The following is a 19,921-nucleotide window of genomic DNA, read 5'->3' as shown; positions in this document are numbered from 1 at the left end:
CAAGCGTGCAGCTGCCAAGATGCCACTTGCCACCAGTTTGGCCATATTTCAGAGCTGCAACATCACTGGAGTGCCCAAAAGCACAAGGTGTGCAATACTCAGAGACATGGCCAAGGTAAGAAAGGCTGAAAGACGACCAGCACTGAACAAGACATACAAGCTGAAACGTCAAGACTGGGCCAAGAAATATCTCAAGACTGGTTTTTCTAAGGTTTTATGGACTGATGAAATGAGAGTGAGTCTTGATGGGCCCGTGGCTGGATTGGTAAAGGGCAGAGAGCTCCAGTCCGACTCAGACGCCAGCAAGGTGGAGGTGGAGTACTGGTTTGGGCTGGTATCATCAAAAATGAGCTTGTGGGGCCTTTTCGGGTTGAGGATGGAGTCAAGCTCAACTCCCAGTCCTACTGCCAGTTTCTGGAAGACACCTTCTTCAAGCAGTGGTACAGGAAGAAGTCTGCATCCTTCAAGAAAAACATGATTTTCATGCAGGACAATGCTCCATCACACGCGTCCAAGTACTCCACAGCGTGGCTGGCAAGAAAGGGTATAAAAGAAGAAAAACTAATGACATGGCCTCCTTGTTCACCTGATCTGAACCCCATTGAGAACCTGTGGTCCATCATCAAATGTGAGATTTACAAGGAGGGAAAACAGTACACCTCTCTGAACAGTGTCTGGGAGGCTGTGGTTGCTGCTGCACGCAATGTTGATGGTGAACAGATCAAAACACTGACAGAATCCATGGATGGCAGGCTTTTGAGTGTCCTTGCAAAGAAAGGTGGCTATATTGGTCGCTGATTTGTTTTTGTTTTGTTTTTGAATGTCAGAAATGTATATTTGTGAATGTGGAGATGTTATATTGGTGTCACTGGTAAAAATAAATAATTGAAATGGGTATATATTTGTTTTTTGTTAAGTTGCCTAATAATTATGCACAGTAATAGTCACCTGCACACACAGATACCCCCCTAAAATAGCTAAAACTAAAAACAAACTAAAAACTACTTCCAAAAACATTCAGCTTTGATATTAATGAGTTTTTTGGGTTCATTGAGAACATGGTTGTTGTTCAATAATAAAATTATTCCTCAAAAATACAACTTGCCTAATAATTCTGCACTCCCTATAAAGCAGAGCATTTGGAACTTATTTCTATTCTGTCACTACTGGAGTTGACTGTTATTTATATTAGTGCCACAGAGTCACCCATATGGTATGAATGAAATGATTTATTTGACGGTGATAAGTTAGTGTCATCACTAAATCAGGAAGCAGAAAGCAAGACACATGCTAGCAGATTGATCTAACAGTGACCCATGATGCAAGTCACTTCATGTTTTTATGCCTCTTCTTTAAGCCATGTAGAGTAGTTATTGGTTTTCAGCACGGAAGATTTGCATACTCTCTCTTCCTGGCTTTCAAGGGTCATAAAAGATAAGAGGTTCTCGAAAAGCCATGACAGGCAGACATTCACAGGTCTGACACAGTCATACAGAGTGTTACTGATTGAAAAAAAAAAGGTGGCATTTTCTTCTCAGAGAAACTTTAATCATGCCATACAGCGAAGATACGATTAAGAAAATGCTTCCTAAGGTAAGGAATGTTTCATTTATCGCTGGATCAGCGGCTGTAGTTTCATGTACAGATTTCTCCAGTGTTTGTTTGTTTTTTGTCTATTCTCCTTTTAATTTTTGTTATTTTATGTTTTGAAGATATATCTTCGGAAGTGTGTGGCTCATGAAATAAACGTGGCATTAACTTACTTCAGAAACCTTGTGCCCGTAATGGATAAATATGGTAAGGTTCACAGTCCAATGCTGCCGAACTTTGTAAACTCGGTGGAAAAAGGAACGTTGCATTGTAACAGTAACTGCCTTTGCTGTGTTTTGTACAGTTTACAATGATGGAACTACAAAGAACTTGATGAGCTTAACCGGAACCATTCCTGCCACGATTAATAGTAATAACATTCGCATTCCATTTTGTTCTCTTTCATAACAGAATAACTTCAAACAAAAAATATGAAAGGTTAAGAATCTCTCTGATTTTGATATCTTTCTCTTTGCCATTATACAAGATATAACATATAACATTCCTATTTGCCTGTGGATTGAGGAAACCTACCCCCAAACTGCTCCCATCTGCTATATCAGACCCACACAACAGATGATGATCCTCAGCGGAAAGTATATCTCCAGCAATGGTGAAGTCATGCTGCCTTACCTGCGAGAGTGGAAGACTGTGAGAATTGAAGCAATATTTGTTTTCGACAAAGCTGCATGTGGGGTTGATTAGGGGTTGATTTTGCTGGCACTGACACAATGTGGCTGCATAACTCTACAGCCAGAGCGCATGAAAGTGACCCTTTCCTTCTATTATTAGGGGGAGTGTGACCTAATGAGCCTTGTTCAGGTGATGGTTGCCGTGTTTGGAGAATTTCCTCCTGTGTGTATGAAGCCTTCTGCAGAGCCTGAGCAAGCCTCTTGTAAGTAGCACACACAAGCACGAAAGAAGCCTCTATGCTGTCAAAAACAACATCTGTGTCCTGATAAGATGGAGCCAATAATCGAGGATCCGCCTGATTGAGTTTGAAAATACCTTTCACTTGTCAGAATGTCAGACATGATCATTATTTGATTAACGATATTTATTCTATTTGTTCAGGTTGGCTGCAGTTCCACAGACAACCAGAAGTATTTACAGACACAGATGGAAGTTTATATCTGTCTTTAACAAGAGAAGACGGGCAACCTTTTCAGCAAGAAAATGAAACTAATTGTTAGTATTTTGTGCAATTTGGCAACAGTTTGTGAGAGAAATGTTTTTGTCAGTTTTTCCCCCCATATTGTGGATATGGTATCTATTGACTGTGTGTTAAATAGTGAAGTCTTCAGATATGAAAAAGCATGCTGTATTTTTATATTTCAAATGATTTTCATCACAAATTAGCACCCTTTCATTTGATTTTGTGTGGTAGCAATAAACATTTTAACCACCGTCATTGCTTTACAAGTGCCTCATAAAGATGTTGCTCAACTGCATCAATATTTTCTGGGCTGTTTGGACTTTAGATGGGTGTGGTCCTCTGTCATTTTATAAAAGCCTGTCTTATTTTATAAACTGATATAAAATAGAAAAAAACTACCTCTGTCAATAGAATATAGGTATAAGCTTTTTTCATCAGTGTAAACACATACCCGGAAGACTCTGACTGAAATATAATCTTTTGTAAAAACTGACTGATTTATTCTGTTATTGAAAATAAATAGCTATGTTAAACCTGCATTGCTTGTTATTGTTGAAATAACTCTCATGGAATTGTAGTTCACTAACAAAACATTTGATTTTTGCCCATAATATTTAATATAGCAACTATAAATGGCTGAATATATATAGCCTATGTCTTCCTTGTCCTGCTAAAGAATATAAATGATGGCTAAATGTGTGATTGATGACTATAAGTATGATTTTGGGATACCACATAAAGTTGTGGTCAGAAGTTTCTATACACTCGTCATGGGAATCATGGGAATTAGAGGCTTTGCATTTTTTTTAAGCTTAAACACACATGAACACATTTGAATTTATTTTGAATTTTCTCTAATCCATACCAGAGCAAAAGTATACATACAGGCTCACATATACGCATATATTTCCACTGATATTTGTTTAAATGTCCTAAGTTAAGTCAAGTGGCTTTTATTGTCATTTCCAACCATGTACAGTGGTACAGTACAGAGTGGTAGTGGTAGTGAGAGCCCGAATGCTCTGGTACCTCTTGCCAGAAGGCAGCAGGGTGAAGAGTGTGTGTGAGGGGTGTGTGGGGTCCTCCACAATGCTGTTGGCTCTGTGGACAGAGCAGGTGCTATAAGTGTCTGGAGGGAAAAGAGGCTTCAGTGATCTTCTCAGGTGCTGTCACGATCTGTTGTAGGGTATTGCAATCCGGTACGGTGCAGTTTGCATACCAGACAGTGATGCAGCTACTCAGGATGCTCTTGATAGGCTCTCTGTAGAACATGGTGAGAATGGATGGAGGGAGATAGGCTTTTCTCAGCTTCTGCAGGAAGTAGAGACGCTGTTGGGCCTTCTTGAATTTGGTGATCTTGACGACCTCCACAGAGGATCCATCGATGTTAAGTGGACAGTGATTGCGCCATGCTGTCCTGAAGTTGTACCTTGAATAGACTCTTTAGCATCAGTAAGCTTCTGGCATACCTGTGGCTGAATATTTGACCAATTCATTTAAACTGGTTGGCTTGCTGGCATGGCCCAGACTTTTAAACATAATCCATAATTGTGACTTTGGGAAGGCCTTTCCAGAAGCTTGATGTTAGTGGCGATCATGGCTCAAGAGTTGGGAGTTTGCCTTGTAATTGGAAGGTTGCTGGTTCGAGCCCCGGCTCGGACAGTCTTGGTTGTTGTGTCCTTGGGCAAGACACTTCACCTACCAGAAGGGCCGATGGTGCGATATGGCAGCCTTGCTTCTGTCAGTCTGCCCCAGGCTACAACTGTAGCTTGCCTCCACCAGTGTGTGACTGGGTGTGTAAAGCGCTTTGGGGTCCCTAGTGGGGACTAGTAAAAACGCTATACAAATACAGGCCATTTAGTGTGCTTTACTCATTTCAAAGCCAGTTTTGATGTATGGTTTGGATCATTGCCCTGTTGGAATATGGAATTGTGTTTAAGTTTCAATCATCATCATAATTTGAGGTAAAAGTAGAAGAATTTGTAAATACCACTGGCAGCAAAACAGCCCTAAAGTGTGATCCTGCCAACACCATGCCTGTCTCAATTTTACTTTAATATGAGATATTTAATATTTAATATGAGCTCTTAAAAATCTCATATCATATTATCCCAATATTATCCCAGTAGAGCACTAAACTCTTGGAATGAAGACTTACTCATGGTTTCTAGAGTATCCAATAGTTGAATGGCAGGAAGAGCCTGCAGCTCTCTCTCTTGTGGAAACAGCTCCTTTGGATTCAGGAGACAGATACTCTCTAGTTTTAAAATTAGATTTAAAACTTGATAACGCTTATAATTAGGGGTAGAGCAGGCTTCCTTCACTCCTAATGCATTTGGATGCCACTGCAACATGTGAATAATTTTTGTATATTCTCTTCCATAATGTTTGTTTTGTCCTTGTCTGCTATGCTCCCCTTTTGTTTCTTCTCTATTGCCTCACCCCGAGTCCTGTTGTGGCAGATGAGTGCCCCTCCCTGAACATGTCATGCTTTAGGTCACTTTTTGTAAAAAGGGAGTTCTTCCTTCCCACGGTAGTCAAGTGTATGGAAGAAATATAGTATCATCAGAATTCAAGTATTCTGTTTGTGTGCATCTCACGGAAGTAAAAACAGTAAACATTAAATAAGATGTAATTATTAATTCATTTGATGTGTACATTTACAGATTTATATCACGGGCTATCGTAGAATTTGGGGATCTTACATTGACGTGTTAATCACATCACGTCACACAGGGACCGGAAGCACTAAAGAGAACTGCCGGAAATTCCTTTTGTTGACCATCGGATTTTTGTTTTCAAGCTCCTTTTTACAATTACTCGTTAGCTATTTTGTCGATTTATGAGTTGTTTTTTGAGTATTCGCGTGGAACACAGATACAGTTCCCGTTTACAAGACTGGAAGATTTCTCGTAGTAGCTGAATCACGCCCTTGTTTGAGTCCGCCCGAGCTAGGGCTAACGTTAGCCTTGCATTTACCGGAGCTCCGCTAGCCAGCTTTAGCTTGCATTCGCTGTCACTTTAGCTGTCATAAAAGTCAGCTGTTAAGACGCTTAACTTATTAATAAGAAAAGTGAAAATAAACACCTGAGGAACATGGCAGTAGTCAACGAAAGTAACCTGAAGAAAATGCTAAAGGTAAGTTTGAGCTTGAGTGTTGACTGTTGAAAAACGATAGCAAATTAGCTCATAGCGTCCTGTTTGACACTGGCTAACGTTAGAAGCCAGTTTAACATTTCCTGGTACGGTTTTGTTTAATAGACTGTCAATTTTCGCCAAATTTAAGATAATAAAGTATCTTAACTATTGTTTTGGTAAAATATATTGTACTAAATTAGATTGAGGCATAACTGTGTAACCATAGAACACACAGTTGCACATATTATTAATTGAAGTTACTTTGGTTAAAAAAATGAGACCACGGTTTTGGAGGTTACCGTAGACCTGTATTTATATTGCCAGTCGTGTTCAGAATACTTTAGAGAATTGTTTATTACCAGGTTTGTGATGCATCGGTGGGAAAAAGCTAATGACTCTCAATCGGTTGCCAGACCAAGGGACTCTATTGACACTGGTCTTAAACACTTCTCTGATAAAAATGAGTTTAATATGGATAATTGTATCCATACTGGTATTGTACTAATTTACGTTCACAAGGCTTTTTAATTGGATTATTCTAATTTATAAGCAAATGTAAAGAGGCAGTAAATTTAATCTGTAAGGTGTTTCAAGTCCTGTTTACAGTATGTAGAATTAAATAATGGTTCTTCAAGGTCACCCCTTGGAAATTTTATCTGTGGTGTACCACAAGGATCTGTTACAGGTCTATTACTGTTTCAGATTTGTCTTTTGAACATTTCCTTTATGTACGTGATTCTTATCCAGCTCTTGTAGTTTGTGTAAAAATCCTAAGGATATTGAGCTTAGCTCAGTAATAAGAATCTGTTATCCCGCGGTTAGAAGAACAGTAAGCTTGCACTTCATTTGTTGAAGAGTGAAAGTATTATTTCTGATAGTAAAAAAAACAAACAAACGTGGCCTGTCAGTGAAATATAATTCAGTTAACATTAGCTCAACTGACAGTGCAAAATACCTATCAAATAAGTTGACTTTTATTTTTAGTTGTATTTTTTTAGTCATTATTCTGGTAATTAAGTGATATATGTTTTTAGTCTGTGATATGTTTTGGAGTGAAATAAAATCAATCAGTCAATACAAATGATCACTCTCAGTTTGTATGGCACTGAATTTTGAATAGCAGCTTGGTAAACAAAATATTAAAAAAAAAAAAGTAAAAATATTAATTTTGTCTCCTCTACTTGTTGCCCAGCAATACAAATACAGAGACCTGACTGTTCGTGAAATAACCAATGTGATCTCCCAGTACAAGGATTTGAAGCCAGTCATGGATGCTTATGGTAAATTAAGTAATATTTATCTCCTGTTTTTAACTGCTTGGTTTCACTTGTATGTTGTGTAATGGCATGCATCTGCTTGTATTTCAGTATTTAATGATGGCTCCACAAGAGATCTGATGAGCTTGACAGGAACTGTTCCTGTGAGCTACAGAGGTAATGGATGTTTCTTTGCTCTCTAAAAAGAGGTTTTCCAATAAATTAATAACTTTATATATATTTTGGAAAATTTCAAGCATAATTAAGTGAAGTTTTTTTTTTTTTTTTACTACTATTTATAATGTCTACTAGACTACTTTTTTTCTATCCGATGTGGTCACTCTGACTTACTGGATTAACTGCACCTTTTTTTTTCCTTTTTACACCATTATCTCAGGACAAATGCCAAACCTAAACTTTCTCACCTTGTGGATGTGGACAGAAAGCAGTTTTTTTTTAATCTTGCTTGAATATCAGACTTTGTGATTTTTTTTAAATGTGTATTTGATGTACAAAGATACATAAAATGTGTTTCACTTAATATGTTCTTGATAATAGAATATGGAGTTTGTTAAATATTAAGGGAGGAGTGAGGACATTAAGGTTTTGGACAATAGCTATATTATAACACTGTGTATTTGATTTCTGTAGGTAATGTGTACAACATCCCAGTGTGTTTGTGGCTCCTGGACACATATCCCTACAACCCACCTATATGTTTTGTCAAACCTACCAGCGCTATGATGATCAAAACTGGCAAGCACATAGATGCTAATGGAAAGATTTACCTGCCGTATCTACATGAATGGAAACATGTAAGTAGTAATTCTTTTAATCCATGTTTAAAAACATGTTTTAAGGTATTAAAAGCATGTAGTGTGACAACTAGAGTTTCTGCACACAAAAATGTAGCTCAAAGAATTTACTAGATGGAGAAAAAGGCAACATTTTGGTATGCTGGATTATAGGACAAAAAAAGTGCCTTTGTGGCTCGAGATATCATTTGCATTCTTAACTTGCCTGGCAATTTGGTTAATAAAATGTGTCTCACTGTTTTATAGCCTCAATCAGACCTGTATGGTCTGATTCAGGTGATGATTGTGGTGTTCGGGGAGGAGCCCCCTGTGTTTTCTCGTCCGACCACACAAGCTCCTTACCAAGCCTTTCAAGCAGCCGGACCCCCAAATTGTGAGTGACATACATTTCTTGTACACAGTAGTCTGTGAATTTTTTTTCCCAAAGTGTTAGAAATTAGGTTTTTTTTGTGTTTTTTTTTAATGGTGCATTTACTTCCTTGGGCACCAGATGGAGCTCACATACTATGGCAACACAATACTGAAACTGATACTTTATCTCTGTCTCTTCTGTGTGCCTGTGAGCAGTCCCAAAAAAAATCAATGAAACCTTTGACCTTTGTGTCCTGAGATCTCGTTTTTTGTCTCTCTCTCTCTCTGCTGCAGCTTCCTACATGCCTGGCATGCCTGCAGTGTCACCATATGGTCCAAATCCTAACTCTGGGTAAGATTTCTCCCAAGCCCTTTTATTTGCTGCCTACAGCTAACACTTATATGTGTGACACAACAAATTCAATATGTTTGATGGTGGAGTATTCACTGACTTTTATTATCAAGACACTGCAGCACTGGCTCTGTTACATGTACAGCTGAATTTTGCAAATACGGTCTTGAAATGTTTCAGAATAGAAAATGTAAAGCATTAGCTTGACAATCATCTAACTATTTTCAGAGGCTACCCAAGTTATCAGTACCCAGGGGGGAACTCTTACCCAGCCACTGCTGGACCGGCACACTACCCCACCCAGACTCCAGTTTCCACAGTGGGTAAGTATTACATCCAGCATCTGGGTGCATATGTTTTCTACTTCCAGGTATCTTTGAAATATTAATGTAGAACAGTTTTAATTCTCAGCAAAAAACGTTATTCACCCTTGATAAAACTTTATGATCTTTAGTTAATCCATACTGAGACACTTGACCTTTTGACTTCGACTCTCTCACCCTCTGAATAACTTCAGTAGCGTACCAAGTCACCAGTGAAAGGTCGTTAGTGTAACTAGAGTGGGGTCTATTAAAGGCCAAAGGGTGGGATGGCCCTGAACGGAAAGGGAAAGCTTCTTTTTGCCCCCCACAACTTAAACTTCAGAAGCACACAGGTCTATTTTTAGGTTTGGAACGGTAAAGGAGAAGAAATGGGGTCACCTAGTGGGTGAATTAACTCTGACATTTGTGGCGCTGACTCCAGACTGTACACAAGGTGGTCTTGACTCTGCAGACATTTGCCAGTATATTTACTGCTATATAATCTGGAATTTGCCAGTCCTTGAACTGTCTTGTGTAGCTAGTATAAAACACTAATAAATAAACATGTAAATTGTTTTACAATACAGTCCAAAATACCAGCTGTAATGCTTAGTAAGGTTGCCTACATGGAATTTGTTTTTCAATAAAAGTATGAATTTGTTAAGATGTAATTTTCCTTCTGTTGCTTTTTTCACCACCATCCTACAATATTGTTGTCACTATGGATAGTGCTACAACCAGAACATAAATCATAGATTGGCCAATGGGTGTTAAACTGAAACTAAAACTGGAGGCCAATAAATGGCTTAACTGGGAAAATCATGTGAATACTTCATTCATTTTCCATCATTCTGGAAAACACCCTTTTGGACCCTTTTGTTTGTATATAAACCTTGTTGTCAGATTTCTCTGTGGTGATGCCTTGCTGTGCCTATAAATACTGTTGAAAATATTTTAAATGTAGTGTGAATTGTTTGAACTGAATAACTGCAATGCAAGGATGAATAGTGGAGAGTTTTTCTTGGCTCATAGTGAGCTTTAGGGAGTGACTATGTGCGCTGGTAGAGTTGGTCTGTGTATATAGTAAAGGCCACAAGTCCATGTTACCATATTTGACAGAAATCTGTGCATTTTCCTCTTGCCTCCACCAAGAACCTGAAAAAAATGTCTGTTATGGTTTAGTCAAACATCCTCACCTTAGGGTGGCACAGTTTCTCTGTGGAAGAAAAGCCTCCACAGAATTATGATTTAAATTATCATTTTTACAGTTATCTGAAGATGATTAGCTTTTGTCAATTTACAGTAAAGGCCCTTTTACATAGGACATGGTATGTGTAAAAGAGACTTAACAAAATCAAATATAATTATATTTGGGTGAGATTATGGTTTAAGTTGTAGTAGTATCTTTTTTTCCATCTGGCTCTCCTGTTCACTGTCTCAGATGACTTATTATAATCTCTTCCTCTTAAGGCCCAAACAGAGATGGCACCATTGGCGAGGACACCATCCGGGCATCTCTAATTTCTGCAGTGAGTGACAAGCTTCGCTGGAGAATGAAGGAGGAGATGGACAGAGCTCAGGCAGAGTTGGATGCCCTGAAGCGAACAGAAGAGGACCTGAAGAAAGGACATCAGAAACTGGAAGAGATGATCTCAAGACTGGACCAGGAAGTGGTGAGAGATGATCATACTTTCAGTGTTAAATCTTTCTGTTTGTTTTGTTCTCTATTCACCACAGATAACTGTTACAGCAGTCATTTTTGAGATTTGCTAAATATGTGCAATCATCACGATGTTTCCACTAGACTGAAGTTGACAGGAACATCGATCTGCTGAAGAGAAAAGACGAGGAGCTGAGCGAGGCCTTGGAGAAAATGGAAAACCAGTCGGAGAATAATGACATTGATGACGTCATTGTGCCCACAGCGCCATTGTACAAACAGATCCTGAACCTGTACGCTGAAGAGAATGCAATTGAAGACACAATCTTCTACCTGGGCGAAGCCCTCCGCAGGGGTGTCATAGACCTGGAAGTTTTTCTCAAGGTAACCAGATCTAGATAGCTGCTAGCACATATAAGCAGAAACAAGTATACAGACACTTTAACCTATCTGCCTCTTTTTTTTTTTTTTTCCTGTTTATAGCATGTACGTCTTCTGTCCAGGAAGCAGTTCCAGCTTCGTGCTCTTATGCAAAAAGCCCGCAAGACTGCTGGGCTTAGTGACCTCTACTGACCCACGCTTACTACCTAGAAACATTCATATCTTCATGCTCTCTTACTCTCTTCTATCATCTTGTATATCAACCAGCTGCTCTATTTTATAGTCTTATATTGAATTTATTCTGATAGAAATTTGAACAGCACCAACAAAGACAAAATACATATTTGAATGGTAAATTGCAGCCATAGTTGTAGCTAGACAGTTTAGATTTTAAACTAACCAAACACTCCTTTGAGGTCATTGTGTAAGGACATGACCTAAACATGAGAGGGTTATTTTTATGACCAAATATTAAAAGCAAAAAACACTGTCATGACATTAAATTTGGCCTAAAACTAAAGCTTACAGGTTCTGTTGGCAATTTCTTTGCCATAACACATGATTTGGCTAGTAGGTACAGATGGTAGGGGCTTAAGTACAGATGGTAGGGGCTAAAAGTGAAGAGCTTTGTAGAGAGCCCATATGATCACTCCCTTTTGTAATGAAAAGATATGTCTGTAAATACACAGGAGTACTTTTCAGGAAGCGAAGGGTTCATCCTCAGGATTTCTGTTCATGTTTCAGTAGCCATGAAGTTATATCCATTAACCTGAACCGATTTGTTTGGGTCAGACATTCAGCTTTAATTTGAGCTCTTATCCCACTTGCACACACTACTATTACTACATTATTTTCCATTTGTATGTCTCCTTATGGAGGGTGTGTGTGTGTGTGAGAGAGAGAGGTTCTTTCAGTGTGTGGCGGCTGCTTGTTATACCCGTTGACTGCTTTAACCAGTCAATCATGTACATTTTTTTGTTTCACTCTGTAGAGTGTCTAAGGTAGGTGGCAGGCTTGGCATACATTACTGGATCGTAAAGGAATTTCTCCATTGTATCTGATTTATTTTCTTTTTTCCCATGCTGTCCATTCTCAGTCCTGCTGAGAAGGTTAAAGTAAACATAAGTTAAAAATTTGTGAATAAAACTGGGTGTTAAGAGGTACAAAAGTAAACAAATGTACTAATCAAAACTTTAACTTGTGTAAAGTTTTTTTTTTCTTGAATTTAGCCTTTTACTAAATGCACTTTGAATTGTATTATAGATTTTGTTTTGTTTTTTTTCCTCAGTTTAACCATAGGCAACTTGCTCTTTTATGTAAAGATGTAAATCAGTACAAATAAATTGATTTAATAGGTCATCTCTTTTTAGTCATGTCATTCATGTGGCTTGCATAATTGATATTATTCAACGATTTTCTGTGTTGCACAACCAAAAGGTAGCGGTGGTTCAGAGTGTACCAACTTGAAGATTGGTGCTCTAGTCTGTACACCAAAGGCCAAAATAATGAACTATAATTTCCTCCACTGGTTTGTAGAACTGCTTTCTGTAAGAAAACTGCTCTTAACACAGACCACTTATGAAACCAGTGATAGTTACATATTAAAATGCTAGTGGTTGTGAGCAGGTAGAATAGTATGAATACGAGTAATTTAAAGGCAAGTTAAATATTTTGAAGTCTTGCATGAAAAGCTCAGATCAGCCTCATATTGGGCAACAGCTGACCCAGCAGCTCCGCAAACAAACGGACCCCCAACCCCAGGTTTGATGGTAAATGCAGGACAGAACACAGGACAAACTTGAATAATCCTGGCAGATTTATTTGATGTTACAGCAAACAGCTTAATATCCAGCTGCCATGACATGTTTCCCAGTAACTTATCGATAAATCCTCTTTAATATTGTGACATTAATACATAAATAGATCTAACATTTATAAATAGAATTTGTTTTTAATGTTCTTTTCCAGAGTCAGGTGGTGTAAAAAAAACAAAACAAAAAAAAACCCTGTTAGAACATTTAGGGTACACAAGCAACTTTTGTTTTAAATGACTGTAGCAGTCTTATGATTCATAACCCAACCCTTTCCCACTGGCTCTGTTATCTGAGTTATATTATGGCAGTCACATTTTATCCTTAATAGATGTAAACTTTGCCAGTTTTTTTGTGTGCCATGAAATTTGCTTTCAAAAGTATTTTGTCAGTGCACTTGTGGTTAGGCTTTAAGAAGGCTTCAGTACCAAGAAAGTTTATGGAAGTCTGCTTTACTATAATATAAGGTACTTTGGTATCATAAGATTTTGGACCAGTGACATATGCAGCAGTGTTACTGTGGGTGAATAGGAAGCCCTCCTCATACAGAATGGAATGTCTCCATTATACTCCAAGATATAAACAGAGATTACCAAGTGGAGAAACATAACTTCAACGGCCACAGAATGCATACAGACTGACCTAGGAGTGTACAGAAAAAGCAATAACAGTACTCGTAACATACAGTACACAGAATATATATGCACAAAGACTGCATGATTTCAGAGAGGACAAATGGATGACAAATACTTACTCTCCAACACAGGCTGACTTTACGGATACGAGCATGAGTTTCCAAAAATTTCATGGAAGATCAAGGCCAGGTTGAAGGAAGCAAAGGAAAATGACACCTGTATGTGAATCTCTCAAACGTAAAACCCAGCTTTGAGTGGTTTAGTTACAAGCACTTGGCCTTTTAAGAAATTCACAGGTGACATCAACCAATTACAATGAGAGACACAAGAGGGAAACTAGGAGGGAGTCACATGGTGTCATTTTAGGGACAACTGGAGAATTCAGAGACGTGCTTTTCACAGAGTGAGCTCCTTCTGTACACCCCACAGGGTCTCAGCACTCTTCACCAGCTGCTTCTCCTCCTCAGGCTTCAGCGTCATGTGAATGACATCTGTCAAGCCACTGTTGCCCAGGATACAAGGGATGCTCAGGAAGACTTCGTCCTTCACCCCATGCATGCCCTATACAGTAAAAGGCAAGGAAATGTGATAGTTACAAGCTGACCTTGTCACATCTGTGGAAAGTATAGCATTTTCTTTTCAGCAAGTAAAAATAAAGACTGAAATCCTCATCTACCTGGACAAGTGTAGACACAGGGTGCACTTTGTGCAGATTCTTCATGATACTTTCCACTAGGTCAGCAACAGACATACCAATGGCCCAGGAAGTATAGCCCTTCAGCTTGATAACCTCATAGGCTCTGCAGCATGGACAAGAAATAAAAATGAGCATGGCATATAACAGACTGAAAGGAGAAATGGGTCATGTTGTGCGATCTCTTTTTTTTTAACAAGTTTATAGTAGACATTGATTGCAGCCACTGGTATTTGCATGAGAAACTTAAATTTGACAAGTTGCCCATAAGAGTTTTGAAAACAGGGATACAAAATTGATTTTTAATTAAAATATTTAACTGCCTTTAAAAGATAAGACAAATGAGTTCTACTAGCCATACAGAGGTGCACATTTACAGATACCATTTCTTCTGTTGAAACAACACATGTGGATTTCTCTCATCTTTGTAAAGATAAGTGAAATGATAAGACTCAACTGGGACACAAAGAACATTGTATTGCACATGGCTGAACTCTAAAGACCCAGCTATTACAATACAAGTCTGATTGGCAGACAATAAATGATGGTGCAATATTAACCTTTCTGCAGAGAGTTGCATACAACTTTCAGACATACCAATACAGATAATGGGTCATACGGCGTCATTACTGCCATTTATGGATTCAGTGTTAATCATTGTCAGGCACTTCAGTTAGACACGAGTCAAAGAGAACAAGTGAGCTTTAGTCTAACACAGCATTTCATGGGGAATAGTATAGGCACTCCATACATGTTGTTAAAAACAAAAATCAGTATGTTTGAAGAGGATGACAGACTCCAGCAAATAAATTGCAACACTCACCCATCAACCACCATCTTGTGCACTGCCTTCCAGTCCTCTGGGTCACCCTCAGCCCCCATCTTTGGGTTGAGGCCTTGAAGAGAAACTCCAGCAACGTTCACACCACTCCACACAGGCACTACGAGAAAGAAATACACCCCACTGAAACAGGAAATTCTGAACTGTACGTGACAGTATAAATTTCGCAAATAATGTCGCTAGCGTACCACTAGAGTCTCCATGCTCTCCGATGATCCAACCATGGCAGCTAGAAGGATGCAGGTGGAGCTTCTCTCCCATGATGTGGCGGAAACGAGCAGAGTCGAGGTTAGTGCCAGAGCCAACCACACGGTGACGGGGGAAGCCACTCAGTTTCCAGGCAACATAGGTCAGGATGTCCACTGGGAAGGTGCCAAATGAGAAATTATCAGCCATTAATCTGCTTCGAACAGGAATTGGACCATGTAAACCCCACATGATGTAGACTCCTTGTCTAACCTGGGTTGGAGACCACCATCAGGATGCAGTTGGGGCTGTACTTGACGATGTTGGGGATGATAAACTTGAAGATGTTAACGTTACGCTGCACCAGATTGAGACGGCTCTCGCCCTCCTGCTGGCGGGCACCTGCAGTCACTACCACCACCTTAGAGTTGGCTGTCACACTGTAGTCTGAAGAGATGGAGGGAGGGAAAAAAAAAAAAAAAAAAAAAAAAAGTTGTATTCCACTCCAGGTTAGTCAGCAAGTAAACTAAATGACAGTTTGTCAATTCTCACCTTTATCAGCTACAATCTTGTGCGTCTTAAGGAAGAGGGATCCGTGCTGCAGGTCCATCGCCTCACCCTTCAACTTGTCCTCCATCACATCAACCAGTGCCAGCTCATCACACAAGTCCTAATTATTATATTATAGGTCAATTTAACAACCAAACAAACTTTACATAACACAGCAAACAAATCATTTCTGGTAAATGTCGTTGGATCTGGTAAGTCTATTGCTCTAGCCATCACAACCTTTACATCTGTCCCAGTGAAATCCTATTGAGTAAACCTTTTTCAATCCCCAAATAAGGATAGTAGCAATCTTCTTAATTTCAACAAGTTTATTCCCCTCCTACCCGTCTTACCTTGAGCAGGATACTGACAGCAGTGGCCATGCCCACCATGCCAACACCCACTACAGTCACTTTGCACCTGCTGCCAACAGGCTCCTCCTTCATCACATGGCCAATGAGCTTCTCCATGGTGGACATCTATTAAAAGTAAAGATAAAGGAAATGAAGGATATGAGACACAAGACGTAAGGACGCCATGCAGAAGTATAAAGGGGAAGAGAATGAAGGGAAAAGGTTGGGGGGGTAAACAGAGGGGAGTGAGAGAGCATGAAGCAATTTGAATGTGTGGTTACTAGTTGGCTCACAAAAAAGTTTCCATGACTAATTTCACATCCCACAATGAATCAAGCCTGGATTTTATTGTATTTCATCATTACAGAACTGAAATGTCATTTTCATTTGAACACTTTCATTAAGGTTGAGCTTTAAAGAGCCTCTCCTTGCATCCATGGCAACCACTGCTTTTGAAAGCACTGCAGCTTGCCTCTGTGCAACAGGGAACATCCCCAGATGGCCTCACATGCACACACACTGCGTTTCCTGGCTCCACCACCGGTGTGACAAGGCACAGTTTCCACTGAGACGTGTAGATGAGCACGTATGGCCAAGTACAGGCCCAGATTAATGCACTGAGACATCTACTAGAGCTCACTTGAAACCTCTAAAGTGTATGAATGTGACCTTACATCTTCCATGATTTATGTCCTCGGTAAAGCTTTCCCAAACGGGTTTATGGTGCCAATTGATCCCTTCTAGTCTTAAATGCTGCGCCGTTAAGAGAAGAGGATAAAGCAGCCTCTGCATTAGGGTGCGGCTTACTTTTGAATGAGCATCCACTAGTGTACAAGTGACCAGTGTCCTTGAGCTGCCAGGCATCTATCAGTTTACTTGAAACAAACAAGATGGCTGGAGCCAGACTGTCAGTCTGACATCAAGGTGACCATCTACAGCTTGTATATACAGTTTGCTCAAAACTGTAGGATAAAAATGTAGTAGTGTAATCCATACTACATGTACCAGCATTTGGACCCATTATAATCTAGGATTATTGCCAGTGTTCTTATGGGACAGTGCTTCACTGCTGTGCTCCACAAACCAGGCAAACTGCTTCCTTAGTTGCCTGAATAAGAGGACGACTTTTAGTAGCTGGAAGAGTATAATGGGACATTACACACAGTCCTAGTGTTATCATGTTTCCCAACATTATTGTGCTCATTTGGTTAATTCTTTTGCCAGCAGGCCACTAAAGGCTATACAGGGTGTCAGGTAACGGCTGCCGTTCAGCATCTCAGTTACAATGCTGCTGCACATCTCTTGTCCACATCTGAATTCAAGAAAAGACTGTTGTTGAATTTAAGTCCTAGAAAAGCTTTACCGCCCTGCAGTCGTCATAGAACCAGACATTAATAGTTTCCCCACAGTCTGCATCTGTCAAATATTTATCCACAACTCTGTGCCAAGAAAGGTCCGATGAATCAGACAAAGCCGACAACGCGGGGACGGCATTTCTGGCAAAGCCATAAAACACCAACAAGACAATTAAAGACACTGCGTCCCTGCGATAGGCAAGCACGCCCAAGCGCAGTAAATTAAAAGGGCCAGGGTCATTTATAGCTGTTGGAAGATGGTCGCCACCGCGGCTGTAGGCATGCGTAGCCAATGCGCATTTTACGTCACCAAAACCCAAGCGCCTCGATCACGGGGATGGATTCAAACAGAAAGAACATAAAAAGGTTTTTAAACACCAACGAGTCGGAATATTTCCTGTTTTTATTACATTTTATACAACGGGCGAATAAAATACTCCATAATAGCCCACAAGTAACTATGCATCTGCAGAATGCCCAAGACAACCTGTTACCTCTGCTTGACTTGTTTACTTATGCTATAAGGGAAATAATACTGACAGAAATCTTAACTGATTTAATCTGCAGCTGAACCCAATTAATACTGATTACACATCGTCACGCCCCGGTCTGTCCTCTAGCACGCGGTTTGAGACATTCAGCTTTTAAAATCTTTAAATAAAAAACAGTCTTTAGAGAGTCCTGGGTGCAGATGTGGTGTGTAGAGTCAGAGTACCGCGACCCATCTTACCTTGAAGGTTTCAAAGAAACGGGTGAAAACAGGAGTTGGAATGTGTCAGCTCCACACTAACGCTCTTTGACTGAAGTGCTGCCGGTGTGAGGGTGTCTCCCCGTATTTAAAGACAGCCTCCAGCGTGGACGTTACGTACCTACATATTAATGAGGTCGGATGGTTGTGTGGGCACTAACCCGTGTTGAATGTCACGTCCACGGCAGGATGCGGTACTGAGGTCTGGTATAATCTGCTCTGTGTCCTTTAATATTTTCAGGCAACTTGCATTTAAAACGATGGAAAACACGCACTCCGTTCTCGCCTGTGATAGATTAACGCACAGGTTACAGTGTAAGGTGAAAGTACAGGGACGCACTGCGCAGTCTGTCACAGTCCGCACATAGAAGAAATAGTTCCCACCTAAATTACTTCAAAAACCCTCTGTGCTGGTTTCTAATGCAGTTCTGTCATCCACACGGACACAGTAACAGATAATGATTTTAAATGAGGGTAGCAACATTCTCAACATAGCATTATAACCGCGGCTTGGTTGCCGGACGTGAGTGGATATTTCGTGACAATAATAAGGGAATTTGTGTTAAAAGTGTGTAAGTCACCGAGATAAATATCACGTGGCTGTTAATTTAACAGGAAACGTTACGGTTTTGATTTGAGGATAGCCTTTCATACGCCGCCCATGTGGCCGTGACTGGAAGGAAACAGTGACTGTGTCGTCATACAGTCAGACGAGCAGCATTTCGCGCCACCTCCTGTCCACTCTGAGTTAGTTCAAAACTAGTCGAGTTACTCACCCGTGTGCAATAAAACAACTCATTTGTCCTACATGTCAGGGGAAGTTTTCTTACACAGATATGATTCGGCTGGCAAAAGGCACGGAAACCAGCATCCCACCCCCCACCCCGCCTTATTAAAATTAAGTGTTCTGAATCATCAAGTGGCCTACACTGGCAAAAAAAAGTGTGCTCTCAGACTGTCGATTGCTGTTGGCTGCTCTTTACACCTCTCCCGACTTGAATTTTTTTGTTGCAAACAAAAGCTTTCAGTTAGGACTATTTCACCAACGTGATGTCCTCTTGGCTCACAGCTTTCAATGCATTTTTGAGCATGTGAGAAAAAAAAACACATGAAAATAAATGGACGATAAAAGGTCAAATCGGGTCGACTTTAGTTAAATCGCTTTTCTGGGCAGTTTAAAACCAAAGATTTAATAGTGGAGTGATTATGCACCCTTTTCTCATTTTAATAAGGTTATCAGTCATTGCTAATTGAAAAGTTCACTCAAATGAATGTACAAATTATGCTGCAATGTGTAATTTTCTAAGCATGCCCGTTTAATATATATCCTTCTGGAAGCAATGTGTTTGATGAAGTTGGAAACTGAAATTGTCACCTATTTATTTGACACAGTTCTTGGAGGATATGGAAAAGAGAATTCAAGTATCCCAGAGGATTTTCTGTCAGAGCACGTGTGAATAGTGGAATATGTTAACTTGCCCTTGAAAGGATCATAAAGATAACTTAGGTATTCTTCAGTCATGACACCTAAAATACGCACTCACACAGGCCCTGGCCACTTTGTTAGGTACAGCTGTTCAGCTGTGATTCACATGGCAGGAACTCACTCCATTTACTCATGTAGACATAGCCAAGGCAACCTGCTGAAGTTCAAACTGAGCATCAGAATAGAAAAGGAAGGTGATTTAAGTAACACAAAATGTGACATGGGTTTTGATGCTAAACAGGCTTGTGTGAGTATTTCAGAA

The 19,921-nt window shown here is 39.8% G+C and overlaps 3 protein-coding genes across 3 annotated transcripts; 2 read left to right on the top strand and 1 right to left on the bottom strand.

Annotated features, from left to right (window-relative positions):
* The first annotated feature begins 1,452 nt into the window (after positions 1-1,452).
* On the top strand, positions 1,453-3,283 carry LOC147324412 (tumor susceptibility gene 101 protein). Its single transcript, XM_086298194.1, has 6 exons — positions 1,453-1,593; positions 1,713-1,797; positions 1,895-1,960; positions 2,078-2,241; positions 2,383-2,485; positions 2,665-3,283. The coding sequence occupies exons 1-6, from the start codon at positions 1,552-1,554 to the stop codon at positions 2,781-2,783; spliced, it is 579 nt and encodes a 192-aa protein (XP_086154320.1). The 5' UTR covers positions 1,453-1,551; the 3' UTR covers positions 2,784-3,283.
* A 2,183-nt stretch (positions 3,284-5,466) lies between these two features.
* tsg101a (tumor susceptibility 101a) lies at positions 5,467-12,360 on the top strand. Its single transcript, XM_086298192.1, has 10 exons — positions 5,467-5,884; positions 7,077-7,164; positions 7,252-7,317; positions 7,792-7,955; positions 8,202-8,328; positions 8,601-8,658; positions 8,887-8,981; positions 10,431-10,633; positions 10,765-11,004; positions 11,104-12,360. The coding sequence occupies exons 1-10, from the start codon at positions 5,843-5,845 to the stop codon at positions 11,191-11,193; spliced, it is 1,173 nt and encodes a 390-aa protein (XP_086154318.1). The 5' UTR covers positions 5,467-5,842; the 3' UTR covers positions 11,194-12,360.
* Positions 12,361-12,799: 439 nt separating this feature from the next.
* Positions 12,800-18,298, bottom strand: ldha (lactate dehydrogenase A4). Its single transcript, XM_086298193.1, has 8 exons — positions 18,156-18,298; positions 16,071-16,196; positions 15,721-15,838; positions 15,442-15,615; positions 15,171-15,344; positions 14,965-15,082; positions 14,124-14,247; positions 12,800-14,008 (listed from the first exon to the last, which is right to left on the bottom strand). The coding sequence occupies exons 2-8, from the start codon at positions 16,194-16,196 to the stop codon at positions 13,844-13,846; spliced, it is 999 nt and encodes a 332-aa protein (XP_086154319.1). The 5' UTR covers positions 18,156-18,298; the 3' UTR covers positions 12,800-13,843.
* Positions 18,299-19,921: the final 1,623 nt, after the last annotated feature.

This window comes from Aulonocara sp. 'chitande type north' Nkhata Bay, linkage group LG7 (assembly GCF_057382095.1).
Source record: "Aulonocara sp. 'chitande type north' Nkhata Bay isolate Kocher_YH1m ecotype deep benthic linkage group LG7, A_spYH_male_GT1.1, whole genome shotgun sequence".
Taxonomy (NCBI): Eukaryota; Metazoa; Chordata; class Actinopteri; order Cichliformes; family Cichlidae; genus Aulonocara; species Aulonocara sp. 'chitande type north' Nkhata Bay.
Note: the sequence above shows the minus strand (reverse complement) of the source record. Positions and strands in the feature narration are given on the sequence as shown.

Coding starts and splice junctions, on each gene's coding strand:
- LOC147324412 (XM_086298194.1), top strand. CDS start 1,552: ATGCCATACAGCGAAGATACGATTAAGAAAATGCTTCCTAAG. Junction 1,594..1,712: donor TTAAGAAAATGCTTCCTAAG/GTAAGGAATGTT, acceptor TATGTTTTGAAG/ATATATCTTCGGAAGTGTGT. Junction 1,798..1,894: donor GCCCGTAATGGATAAATATG/GTAAGGTTCACA, acceptor TGTTTTGTACAG/TTTACAATGATGGAACTACA.
- tsg101a (XM_086298192.1), top strand. CDS start 5,843: ATGGCAGTAGTCAACGAAAGTAACCTGAAGAAAATGCTAAAG. Junction 7,956..8,201: donor ATCTACATGAATGGAAACAT/GTAAGTAGTAAT, acceptor ACTGTTTTATAG/CCTCAATCAGACCTGTATGG. Junction 11,005..11,103: donor ACCTGGAAGTTTTTCTCAAG/GTAACCAGATCT, acceptor TCCTGTTTATAG/CATGTACGTCTTCTGTCCAG.
- ldha (XM_086298193.1), bottom strand. CDS start 16,196: ATGTCCACCATGGAGAAGCTCATTGGCCATGTGATGAAGGAGGAGCCT. Junction 15,345..15,441: donor GATGGTGGTCTCCAACCCAG/GTTAGACAAGGA, acceptor GCACCTTCCCAG/TGGACATCCTGACCTATGTT. Junction 14,009..14,123: donor CTGTGTCTACACTTGTCCAG/GTAGATGAGGAT, acceptor TTTACTGTATAG/GGCATGCATGGGGTGAAGGA.